General features: G+C 43.0%; 1 protein-coding gene across 2 annotated transcripts in view; it reads right to left on the bottom strand.

The window, feature by feature from the left end:
- The window catches only part of ADAMTSL3 (ADAMTS like 3), a 2,197,206-nt gene that overhangs the window by 1,336,219 nt on the left and 847,664 nt on the right, over positions 1 to 13,323 (bottom strand). For both annotated transcript variants that reach the window (XM_069222572.1, XM_069222573.1), the window contains exon 4: positions 2,426 to 2,553. In XM_069222572.1, coding sequence (XP_069078673.1) covers positions 2,426 to 2,553 — 128 coding nt within the window. The remainder of the gene's footprint in view (positions 1 to 2,425; positions 2,554 to 13,323) is intronic.

The raw sequence follows: 13,323 nt of genomic DNA, 5'->3' as shown, positions 1-13,323 counted from the left end.
TTCTTGCTTGGACAGAGGGTAACCTGACTGCCAACCAAAGACCCCATTTCTAACAACGTAGGACTGACTAACACTAAGTACTCATTGCCCTAATCTCTCCTCCCATATATATTTTTGTCACTATGTTTATGTTGTGCCAACTTAGACTTCAACTGGTACTTTACCTGGGAGCTGATATAGAAAGCAGACGGTGTGGTCAATAAAATGAAAGGGCTGGATACACCTAGCTTGCCATATTTTAATGTTACAGCCCTGCACTCTATATATTAGTCAGAATAGGTCTGTATAACAATACAGGGGTGCTTGTTACCAATGTTTTACAAAGTATTTTGATTAGAGGACATGCTATGATGATATTCAGTGCTGCAGACATCATAACCACATTTCAAGGGTGCTGGGCAGGGGAGCCCCTGCACTGCCCATACCATGGGCATGTGTATTGCTAGGGCCCCTCTGTGGCCCCCTGCACTTGTTCTCCACCAGCCTTTTCATGGCGGTGGAGAAGAACAAGGTTGTAATCAGGAGGGCAGTGCTGAATTTAGCGTGCGTCTTGGCTGATCACAACCAGGACTGCCGTGAACCCATCGGGATCTTGGATCCTGGAGGGGACAGTGGTAGATTGCTGGTCTGTCCACCAACTTTGTAATGTGGCGGTCTGACTGCCACAACCATGGCAGTCCAACTGCCACCACGAGTCTGGCGGTCTTGTGACCACCAGACTTGTAATCGGCCCCCACGTTTCTATAGAAAAATGATTTTTTACTTACCTATATTGTTGGTGCCAGTTGATGAATCTTCATGAAACTTTTCAAAAAGAATATGACGCTCACTACAGCTGCTGTCTGGAAAGATTTGGGGTGATCAAGTGGGGGGCTGAGAAAAAAGGGGGGTGGCAAAACGCATTTTCCCAAGGAAATGGTTCCATACAGATTTTGAACACAACTACAGGCCGAACCGCTAGACAGAACTACACCAAACTTGGCAAAAAGCTAGCTATTGGTCCAGAAAGAGCCCTTTTTGTTATTTGGTGTAAATCCATTCAGTAGTTTTTGAGATATGAAAGAAAATTCCAATTTTGATATATAGCTCTGCAAACCTTTCTGATCTCATACTGAGATCTTACTGGCTGCCAACACTTCAACAAGGAAGTGTTGGCAGCCATCATGGGACTTGGCTTCAGCCGAGTCCCAGAAAAAAAGATAAAAAAAGAAAGGGGGCCAGGGTAGGGACATCCAGACCACTTAGCTCTGGTGCACATGTTTTAATAAAGTCCCAGGGTGGGCCACGTCCCGGGGGCATGTGAACAATAAAGGAGGGGGGCATGCAGGGCACCCCTTCTAGGGCCTATTTATGCCCCAGGGGCAGCCACCTCCCTGGGACTTAATTTACATAGAATGCGTGAAGGCCGCATGGCCCCCAACAGACCCAGGGACCTTCACCTCCCCAGGGCTAAACAAATAATAAAATCAGAAGGCCAAGTGGCCCCCCTCCTCCATTTGATGAAGCAACGGGGGTTGGGGTCTCTGAGATCAGTCCGGTGAGGGTGGCTGCGCGGCCTTCCATTGAAATGTGGTGGACCCACTCACACCCAGAGACACCCTCTCACACCTATTCTCACACTCAGAGAGACAGGCCCTGTGGTCAGCTCCCGCCACACACAGCCAAGGGCCGTGTGTAGTGTAAAGTTGAGTAGTTAGGTTGATGGGCTTCAGGGACTGGCCACAAGCCAGGCCCTGCAGCCAACCCCGCCCCTCACGGCAGTGGTTGGATTAATGTGTAGTAATGAAAATTACTTTATGTTTAAAAAACATTGAAATTCACTGAAAAAAATAAAGGTTACAGGGACATAATAGTTAGGAAATAGAATTTTGTATTTTTTAGAAATTCAATTAATAAACCAAAGCCTACAGGGATGTCATAGTTAGGTTCTGAATTTACTCACACAAAACGTGAAAAATAAAGCAGTTATACTTAGAGTTATTTCAAGTAACTATAACTTGTGGCCTAAGGTAACTATGACTTGTGCCCTCGCCATGCACTGCTAATGACCCTAAATAATGCAACACTCATAACATCTTCAGTAACATCACTGATAATATCACTGTAATATTTGCAGTAATATTTTTGGGGAAAAACTGTGCATGGTGGGGGCGCAAGTTATAGTTACTTTAGGCAGCGGGTTGTAGTTACTTGAAATAGAAAAGGGGTCACTCAGAGTAGGGGAAAAAAACAGTTCTCTTAACCTTTAACTGCACTGCTAACAAACCCCATTAAGAGGCGTTCCAGAATGTTCCTTTTTTGATGATGTCAGCTTAAGGTTTAAGATCTTTCTTGACATGGCATTGACATGACTAATGAAACTCTTATTATGGCATACCCTGCAAAACATAGAGAGACATGAAAGAATTATGTGTAGTCTTCTGACCTTCCGTTTAAACATCTTCTCAGAGAATAAGAAGCTCCACCTCCACATGTACGTGAGCAGTCACTCCAGGTGCCCCAGGCATCCCATCCACTGTCTTTTTCTTCATCCGAACGTGCTGTTCTGGATGACTAGTCAAATAAAACAGAAAGGATAAAAGTTAATGCTTAGCATACAGCAATGTGATGAGAGTTTTAATTTAATTTTAAAACACAACAGTAAATACGTTTAATATGAGTGATTGTGACGGAGTTATATCCAAAATACTGCACAGTAGTTTCAAATGACATTAGAAAATTCTTTGTGTTTCCTGGTATGAGGCCTGGGGGCCTGATTTAGATTGTGGCGAACGGGTTGGGTTACTTAGTCACAAAAGTGACAGATATCCTGTCTGCCATATTACAAGTTCCAATGAATATAATGTACTTGTATTAAACGGGCGAGATAACCATCATATTTGTATTTAGGCAACCTGTCCCCTGAACTCTAAATCAGGCCCTCTCTGTCCTTTTGCCACTTCCTTCTTTATCACAGAATTGCCTATCTCTCCATTGAAATAAATTGACTAATTCACAAATAGGACAACTATTTTAACGTCTGAATTCTATTGATTGTGCTATGTATAAGGCAGTTGCTATGTGTGAATTAGTTTAATATGCATCTTCCAAACCCTAATATTAAAGACACTTAGGGCCCCATTATGTGTTTGGTGGACTGAAAACTCCATCCGCCAAACTCCAGACAGGGTGGTTGCCGCCTACATGGTGACCTCCCCGCAGTAGCTATTATGGGTTTCGTGCTAGGTTGGAGTGCGGAAACCTAAGATTCCACCTGCCGGCCTAACGGAAAACAGGCTACAGCATTGTCTTGGCTCGTAATCGAGCTGGCGGCAATGCTGTCGCCTGCAGGGTGCACCAGCATCCACACAATGTTCACTGTCTTCTTGAACATTGCAACGGTGCTGGCCGGTGGGGCCCCTGCACTGCCCATGCCAAGTCATGGTGGTGCTACCGCCATGGAACCACTGGTCGAGAAGGGGTCGTAATCCCCAGGGCAGTGCTGCTTGCAGTGCTGCTCTGGCGGATGTATACCGCCACCATCCGCCAGATCGCTGCGATCTGAGATCCTAGTGGGGATGGCGTTTCCCTGGCAGTCTGACTGCCAGGGTTGTAATGTGACAGTCCAGACCGCCACTGCGAGTGTGACAGTCTATAGACCGCCACGCTCCTGATAATGCCGTAGTGTTTATTAAAAAAAAAAAAGTTCTGTGAAAACGATTTTTATTCATAATTATAATTATTAATGGATGAAAGTTTTGTACCTTAGAGTTCCGAACAAAGCGCTCAGTTCTTTAGCTAAATCTTAATCCAGGATGAGTTGGCAACATTTATTTTGTGGCTCCCTCATCATAACTTATCATTGGTTCTCTGTGGAAGGAGTTTTTCTAAAAGTCAAAAAGTGGTATTTAGTATTAATGATGAAAATTATTCTACCTCTGAATAGAAGGATTTCAAGCTTCAAGCATGACTGTGGCTGTTTCAAATATATTGTGTTGCTTCATCAAATCAAAGTTAAAAGCTGTTGAAAAATTGTAGAAAAAGACCTTGAGGACATTCAACCGCAAACTCAAACTGACATTAAAGAATAATATGAAACCTGATGTTGAACTTTAGATAGGATGTATATAGTGAAATACATTGCATGGAAATGTAAAAAAAGTAAATCCAAAATGCACATTTTATTGTTACTCAGTGATCTGTGACATCAGCAGTTATGGCCCTTTCCATTTTGCACACTCTTATACTGCTATATACAGAGTGGCTGATTGAACACTGTTGTTATTTTTAATATTACCACACAGTTATTATGCTTAAGTGTAATGTTTGATTCATTTGTTGAAGCAAAACATTATTCAAAATTATTCAGGGGGTGTTTGTAGTATTACACTCCCCTAATTAATGTTTTTGTGATAAATAGTTGGGTAAAGGTGCTTCCAGTTGATTATGGTGCGATGTCTGTCAGATTTCACCAATATTTTTTATACATAGAGACAAAAAGGGGGACACACTCTCGCCCTCTCTCTGTAAAGACTTCATAAATGTTGGTCATTTCACAAAACATTGAGGCCCAGATTTATGAAAAGAGGCACTGCACCTAGAGCAGCGCCACTTTTCTTGCGCCCCTTAGCGTCCCCCCTAATGCCACCATGTGTGCACCATATTTAAAATACAGCGCCCCATGGCTGTAGTCAGGGGGACTAGCATCATAATTTTTTATGCTAGTCCAGTGCTTTGCAGGACTAGCGTCAAACATTTTGACGCTAATCTTGCAAAGCACCCAAAGGTCCAGTGAACACAATGGGAGCCTCTTTTTAATTCCTGCAGGCGTTAAAAATGCCAATAAAAATGGCATAAAGAAATCTAATGGATTCCTTCACACCATTTTTACTGCCCCTCCTAGCAACGGAACGCCCCCCTTGAATACATTATGCCTGGTGCAAGGGGTTACAAAGTGGAGCAATGCAAGCATTGCCCCACTTTGTAAATATGGCTTGGCATTTTTGCCCTTCCAACGGCACACTAGTGTCAAAAAAATTATGCTAACGTGGCTTTGGAATGGGGCTAGGCCACCATAAATCTAGGCCTGAGTTTTCTCTCACTTAGTACCCCTATCAAACCTCATTCCTCTCTCTTTCGAATCTCCATTACGCCCCTCTAGTGTACCTTGCTTCTCATATAAAGTACTTTTACATTTGTTTATTAGAAAATCTGAAGCTCACACTCCCCGAACAGGCTATGCCCCTGTAAATAGTGCCTTCAGCTTCCAATTTAAAATACTGTGTCACAAATCCAAATCCCCTTAGGTGAGATTTCTTACATTGTTGGGCTTAGAACCTGTTAGATGACACAAAACTATTTTTTATTTTCTGTGACAGTCAGTTGTTTATCCAAAAAGACCAGTGGATTACAACATTTACCATGTTCCAAATAGAAATTCGGAAAGCATATGACAAAACCAGAAGAACACTAAGGGAATACTGGGCTGTAAAGCTACTGATATAAGCAGTAAAAATATTTTCACTAGTTCATAATAAGGACTTTTCAGGAATATTTTATAAGGTATTTCTCCAGAATGATTAACAGAGGTTTGAGATGGAGCTATTATCAAACAAGAAGCAAAAATGAAACCTCAAACATGATAAAGGTCCTGCAGGAATCTAGATCTTAAATTTGGATACATTGATAGAAAGGTTGAAAGGATTTTGAGATTAAAGTTTAGAAATGTAATAGAGAATGAAATGAGAGTAGAACTGGGTGGGGAGTCCTGTGGTAGTACCATTAAAAATATTGTGCAGGTAAAGTAAAGTAGTGAATGTTTATATTAGCTATTCGGCTGTGAAGACTGAGACTGAATAGGTATCCATTTATAAAGAATATGAAATCTGGACAAAACAGAACAACTACAGTACTGTATTATAAAGTGGGTAAAGCTAGAGACCATGTAGGTTCTGTGTTCTGAAAGCAGACTTCATTTTATTAATGTAGCATGTTTCTTATCAAAATATGCAATTATTCCATCTGAAACAATAGCTGCAGGAACAGTATGAGCAATACACAAATGATATATTGCATGTTGTGTAATAGAATAATTATTGAAAGTTATTGAATCTAATGAAAGCTTTTGCAAAAAGAATACTACGATATTCTAATGAATAATCAATGGAGTGAGAATCTCTCAGTCTAATAGTTCACATGCTCTTGTGTAGCATTGACAGTTATGGTTATCTGTAAGAGAGATTATTATACAGTGCTGTAATAATAGGGGCCCGGTGTTAAAGAGACTAATTTGGATTCCTGTAAGTGTGCAGTGCAGGCCTGACGGGCCGGGAGTCACGTGTAGCTCCCGTCATGCTCCGTGACTGAAAATGAGCCTTCCAGGAGGCTGCAAGATGGCGAGGCTGTGCAGGTTTGAGGACACGTATACTCCGAAACCTGCCTTGGTGCTAGATCCTGACAGAGTTCTTTAGGAAACACAACAACGATTAATGCTGACAGGGCCCGTGGGGCGGGGCACAGCAGATGGTTGAGTGAACAGTAGGAGTCACCCGGTTGAATGGTGCAAGCCTCAGGCTGTCGCTTTCTTCTCTTGCCCCCTGGCTTAACAGGATATGATATGAGGCCCTCTACAAGCTTTCTCGCTATACTGTGCCCGCAAATCACTGTGACGCAAGATAAGTACTAAAAAAAGGCTGGGATTGTGGGGCTGGAAGGCTCTTATATTGACTTGTGGTTGTTTGGACCAAGCATCCCTCTATGTCCTAGCATGGTGGAAGGGGCGGTAATAACTGTCTAATTAAATTTAATGGACCATAGACTGGTGCCTGCAGGGCATTAGGCTGCTCCATGTGTTGAACAGGGAGCTTACAGGTGTGATGGAAGCGGTCTGCGTATGTGCATATGTGCAGATGCGGCTTGCTACTCTAGCCCTCTTTCGGTGTCTCCCTCAATATTTTTACCTGGCATGAGGTTTCTAGGACCCGGCAATGAAGCACATGACATAGCCTCCAAGCCATGCACAGTCGGTAAAACCACTAAAAAATCTAAGTCTTTGACTGCATGCCATGAGAATTCAAAGGCATGGCTCCTACAAGCATGACCATGTAGATGAATCCTCAAGAGACTCTGAAGGGCTACAGGGTCTGTTAACTACTCCCTCGGCTCTTTCTGGATCTAGCCCCAAAAATAGTCACAAAATAAGGATGCTGCAGCCATCTCTGATCGTTGCACCTCTTTCTTCACCTTCCATCTCTGCTATGGGTGGCTCGATCAATAATATTCAGGCAAGCCCTCCAGGTACAAAGGCGGTCAGTACTTCACCTCTTCTACCTTCTAATATGGATCAGCACAAGAATAAGCCCACATCCCCTGTTTTGTGCTGGTAGCACAAATGTCATGGGGGCAGTAAAAGAGAAAGAGAAGGAGAGACTGTCAAATATGATTAAGGAGAACCCACATGACAGGGTAATGCCCCCCACCATGCTAATGGACTCAGTACCAGGAGGCCCATCCCATACTCTATCTGACCCAATATCTATTGACGAAACTACCTCCATTCAGGCTCTTCATCTCCCTCCACCCATTCCCAATCCAATAAAAGCCTCGGAGAACGTAAGTGCAGTGTCATTGATGGAGATTATGCTTGGCCAGATTTTGGAATAGCTATGTGCAATAAAAATATCTCAGGAGGAGGTGCATAAGGAAACCAACGAACAACTGAGCCAGTTAAATGTTAATTTAAACATTCAATCTACATAGGTTTCTCAAGCAGATCAGAGGGTTTCAGACTTGGAGGATGCGAAAAATCAGCAGGTGTCGGCAACTTCACAGATTCAGGTAGAACTCGAGGAACTACAGTTCAAACATGATGAGGTGAAAAATAGATCTTGATGGTCGAATTTGAGGCTCATAGGGGTTCCAGAAGAGGCAGAAGCATTATCACCAGTGACTAACATGAGCTCTGACCTAATTTACAAATGCATCCTTCCTGACAGAGCCGTGGCCAAGGATGATCTTTCCATCATGCAGGCACATAGGGGCCCGCAATGCATGCCGGAAATTCTGAGTATCCACGTGCCATACTGGTTAATTTTGGGAACACAGGATCAAGGAGCAAATTCTGTTCCAGGCTATAAGAATGAAAAACTTTAACTCTAGTGATAATTTCAGTTTTCGTGTCTTTTCCGACATGACTTTTGCTGGCGCACAACGGTGTCGAGAATTTGTCTGACTCATTTACGATTTTAAGAAACTTGGAGCCCCTGAGGGCATTGTGCAATTGGCCAAACTTAAAATGTTTCATAAGCAACAGGCTCATGTCTTTAAGGGTGTGCAGCAGGCAAAGGATTTTTTGAAATCATTAAGAAAGTAATGGTTGTGGCTGTGTGTGAAGAGATGATATTTGTGCTTTTGATATGTATCCGCGGGCTTTCCAAGGCTTAGGCTCCTGGAGTGCCATGCCAATGCACTCAATTTTGGGGTTTGGAGGGAGGGCGTAGGGGAGGATAGGGTGTCATAGGGGGTAGGGTCAGGGTCATGATGGGTTGGGCCTTTTGGTGAGGGGGGAGTCATCCCCCTTCTGGTGGGGGGTTCTTTCACTAGGGTGGGGGGAAAGAGCAGGTGAAAAAAAGCGGCATGGCGAATTTGGGCGGTTTAGGGTAGTAATTTTGTCTCCAGATGATACAGCCGGGTAGAACGGGATCTGGGAGTAAGTTAAAGGTTATCTCATGTAATATAAATGGGACCATTGATCCGGCAAAGTTTTCTACTATACTTAATTGGCTAAAGGCATTGCACTCTCAGATTTTTCTTTTGCAGGGGACAAGTGTCAAGGCAACCAGCCAAAACTTCCTAAATGTATCACTCTTGCATTTTATGCATCCCCTTCTGCCACGGATCGAGGTGTGGCCATACTAGTGACACATGAATTTCAAGGTAAGTCGGGCGTCTAACAGTGGAGGAGTGTGGGAGGGTGGGAGAGTTGTGTGTGAATGCGTCTGTGTGTTGTGTTGTATGCGTGAGTGAATGCGTGTAACAATGGTGAAGTGAGTGTTTGTCTGCATGTCAGTGTGCCTGTGTGTAAGAAGGTGTGAGTATGTCTGGACGAATGCATATGTGAATGCGTGTATGCAGTGAATGCATGTATGCCAGTATACTTAAATGGGTGTATGGGTGGAGCGTGTGGGTATATGTCTGCAGTCTGCATGTATGCCGGGAGAGGGTGTGGGGTGAGGGGTGCTGTGACTGTAGTGGGGTGGGGACTGGGGTTATGTGTGCATGTGTGTGCATTTATGGGGCTGGGGGAATGAATGCGTGTATCGGAGAGGGTGGGGTGGTGTTTGAGTCAAGGGGCTCCGGGGGATGTTTGAATTGGGGGGTCTGGGAGGGGTGATTGGATGGAGGGGGTGTCAGGTGAGTGTTGGGGGGAGGGGGACACACTTAACGTTGACAGGGAAGGAATTCCCTGTGACCGGTAGGGCCTACCACCATGGTTTTAGTGGCGTTGCTAACACCACAGAAACCATGATGGTAGGCCGGCTCATAATGCGCCGGTAGTACTCTGTGTGCCACCGGGTCGGAGATTGACATCTCTGGCCTGGCGGCTCATACTGCCATGGCAGAATGAGTGGAAAAGTGACATTTTGGCTGCAGCCAACCTGCCACACTCATAATGTGGCGGTATATACCGCCAGCCTGTTGGCTGTAATACCGTCACATTAACCCTCGCGGTCAAAAGACCGCGAGGGTTAAAATGAGGGCCTTATTCTTTTTAAAATTCATATCTTGACTTGTGTATGTCGGATTTATGTCGTTTTGGTCTTGTTTTGTTTAGATAAATATTATCTACTTTTATAGAGTTTTCACTGGGTTACTGTGTGTGTTGGTACAAATACTTTACACATTGCTTCTGAAGTTAAGCCTGCCTGCTCATGCCAAGCTACCAAGGGGGTGAGTGGGTGTTAACTGAGGCTGATTCTCCCTTATCCTGAATAGAGTGAGAGTCCTTGCTTGGACAGTGGGTAACCTGACTGCCAACCAAAGACCCCATTTCTAACAGTTAGTAATTAGCACACTTATCTCGAACCACCATATCCATTTTGTGAACTTTTACAGTCCGATCGAAGACAATACTAGCCCTCTTCAGGGTCTTTATAATGTTCTGATTACACTTTCTGGCCTTTTTTTGATTGGTGGGGATTTCAATGCTATTCCGGACATTCAGATGGACAAGAATAAAGCTCAGAATAAACCTAGAGTTTCCCGGTTGCTGGGCAAAATGATCTCCGATTTAGTGTTAGTTGATGCATGGAGGGCCGATCACTCCCAGGACTATGAATTCACCTGTACTTCAAACAAATATAATACAGCCTCCCGAATTGACTTTATATTAACATCTTTCTTTTTGGCGAGGTGCAACACTTCTGTTCTCGCCAATCCCTTCTCTGATCATTCTGCTCCGCAGGTTAAAGTAAGTTTGCCTGGTGAGATGAGTGCTCGTCCACGCTGGAGTTTTGATTAATCTCTTCTGGTTGATGAAGGGTGGGTTGAGACTCTCAAAGCATCGGTCACTGACTTTTTAAAGATCAACAAAGGCTCAGCTTCCTTATATTTTATCTGGGAAGCTCTCAAGACTCATATCAGAGGGAAACAAATATCTTATAAATTGTATAAGGACAAATTAGCCAAGGAAAAGATGACAGAGTTTCAACAGGAACTTAATCAAGCACAAATAACCTATCAGACTTCCCATGATCCAGAGGTAGTTTTTAGATTGAAAGAAGCACAGGCTAAACTAAGGGACTATTATATATCTCGTGAGATAGTTAATCAACACCCAAGTTCCCAGTGATTCTACGAAGAGAACTAACATTTGGGGACATTTTTAGCCTGGTCTGTGAAAAAAAATCTAATAAGGACAATATCAAGACCATTTTTGATGAGGAGCAGGGTATACACGTCAACCATTCTGAAGATGTTAAAAGGGTTTTTTTTCCCATTATTAAAAAATATATGCCTCTTCTCTTCCAACTAATGTCCAGTTGACCTACCAGTGCTAGACAAGGCATCTTGGGTGAAACTTTTAATATCTATTTCCCTTCTTAAGTTAAAGAGGCGAATATGGGCGAATTGAGTGGGAAGACCTGTGGGGAAGATGGCCTCCTGGCCGAAGTCTATAAAGCTCTTCTACAGCTAGTCGAGTTTCTGGCTGGTCTTTTTTAACAATATACTCCAGGGGGCAGAGATCCCAACCTCTTTTACAAGGGCCACAGTTGTTAGCTTTTAAAAAAAAAGACAGGCCGTCTGAGAAACCAGATCCGTATCATCTGATTAGTTTACTTAATTTTGATGATAAATGTCTAGCAAAGATCCTGGCACAAAGAATGGCCTCAGTGGCACAAGGATTAATTCATGATGATCAGTGTGGCTTTCTGCTGGGTAGGCTTTTAGCATCCAATACCAACTTCTTAATCCAGCCCATTGATTATTACTCCCACAATAATAAGCCAGCCGCTGTTATAATGATGGATACTGAGAAAGCATTTGATTTGGTTCAATGGGAAGTATTGTTCAGGATCCTAGATAGGTTCAAATTTCCCAGACAGTTTATCCAGGTACTTCGAAACTTTTATTCCAAGGCCCAAGCAAAATTCCTGGTCAATGCTCGGATTGCAGGGACTTTACAAGTTCATCGAGGTACGAGTCAGAGATGCCCCCTCTCTCCAATGCTTTTTGAACTTTTTATTGAATCTTTAGCTGCAGCTCTGTGCCAAGATAATTCTATTGTTCCTCCTGTTCCGCATGCATCCAAATTAAAACTGTTTGCTGCCGTTATGATTCTCTATCTTTCAGCAGAGCCCTCAAATATTGATTGGGCTTTGGCAAAAATAAAGGTCTTTTCAGATCTAGGGGGGTATAGGCTCAATCACTCTAAGTCTGAAGCTTTGTTATTCAATGCCACTGATGATACTCTTCCTCCAGACATGCGGGCCCAGTTCCATTTTTCTCATCCTAGCAGGTATTTAGGTATATATGTATCTCACAACTTCCTGATCTTTTTTTGTTGAACAACCTATCTACCTTTAAGAAAGCGCAAGGACTTTTTCAGAAATGGCAAGCTTCTTCATTGTCAATTATTGGATGTGTGGCATTGGTCAAAATGATGATTCTTCCTCTTTTTTTGTTTGTTTTTTCTAGTGTGATCATCAAAATATCCTAAAGATTATTTAATGATCTTGATATGATGCTTCATCAGTTTATATGGGCTAATAGAAAACCTCGGGCCAAGCACGAAATTCTATCTTTGTTGGACGAGGATGGAGGGTTATCTGCACTGCATTTTAGGAGGTATTAAGAGGCTGCACTTATAGATTGGGGCACCAGACCAGCTGTATCTCCCAACCTCAACTATTATCTTAAGACTATGCTTGCAGACTACAATATGCAGCGTGCACCTTTCCTCAAGTTTCCACGGCAGCCCAAACTCACCAGATATAAAGTTCCTTCTATAATCTGTGCTAGGATCTCACAATTTCTAGATACATATCAGGTCCCCATTTTCCACCCAGCAGTATTGCTTTCTGACACAGGAATGATGGGTCTAAAGCTGATCCCATCTCACGTTAGACAATGGGAAAGACTGGGTTTATCTAGGTTCTCTGATTTTATAGTAGGCAACCAAATTAAGACCTGAGCACAATGTCATGGGAACAGAATACCCCTTTTGGATATCCTTAGATTTTCATATCTTCAGATCCTACATTTTCTCCTCCCAATCGCTCCAATTGTTGACCGATCTTCTCCCTTAATCTCTCAGGCTTTTTATGTAAATTAGAAGGGAATAGGCAATTGGTATCGGATTTTGAGCTCTCAGGCAGTATCTCAAATAGTCCCTCCTTTTTTGACAAAGATCGAAAATAATACAGGCTTCAAGATAGACCCACAATTGTGGAGGAAATTCAGTAGACTATCACATGAGGCAATAAGGGGGGCTAATTTCAAGAGAATGGCATTTTATTCAAAGTGGATGCTCTATTACACCCCTGTGCAAATTAAGAAAGCATTTCCGGACACTTCAGGCCTTTGTCTGCGATGTTCCAACATTTAAAGTGACTGGCTTCTTACATGTTTTACTTGTCCTAAGCTTGCAGACTACTGGGAGAGAGTATTCCAGTGCATTAGCTTGAAGGTTCTGGTAGTACTGGTCCCAGACCCTATGGGAGCCTTGTTTGGCATCTTCAGCCACCCTGAGATAACAGTTCAGGCAAAGTAGGCTTTATTCATAGCCTTGCTGATTGCCAAATCACTAATTTTGCAAGATTGGAAGTCACCTCTCCCACCATCTTA

Source organism: Pleurodeles waltl, chromosome 3_1, assembly GCF_031143425.1.
Source record: "Pleurodeles waltl isolate 20211129_DDA chromosome 3_1, aPleWal1.hap1.20221129, whole genome shotgun sequence".
NCBI lineage: Eukaryota > Metazoa > Chordata > Amphibia > Caudata > Salamandridae > Pleurodeles > Pleurodeles waltl.
This window is presented reverse-complemented; position numbering and strand designations above follow the sequence as displayed.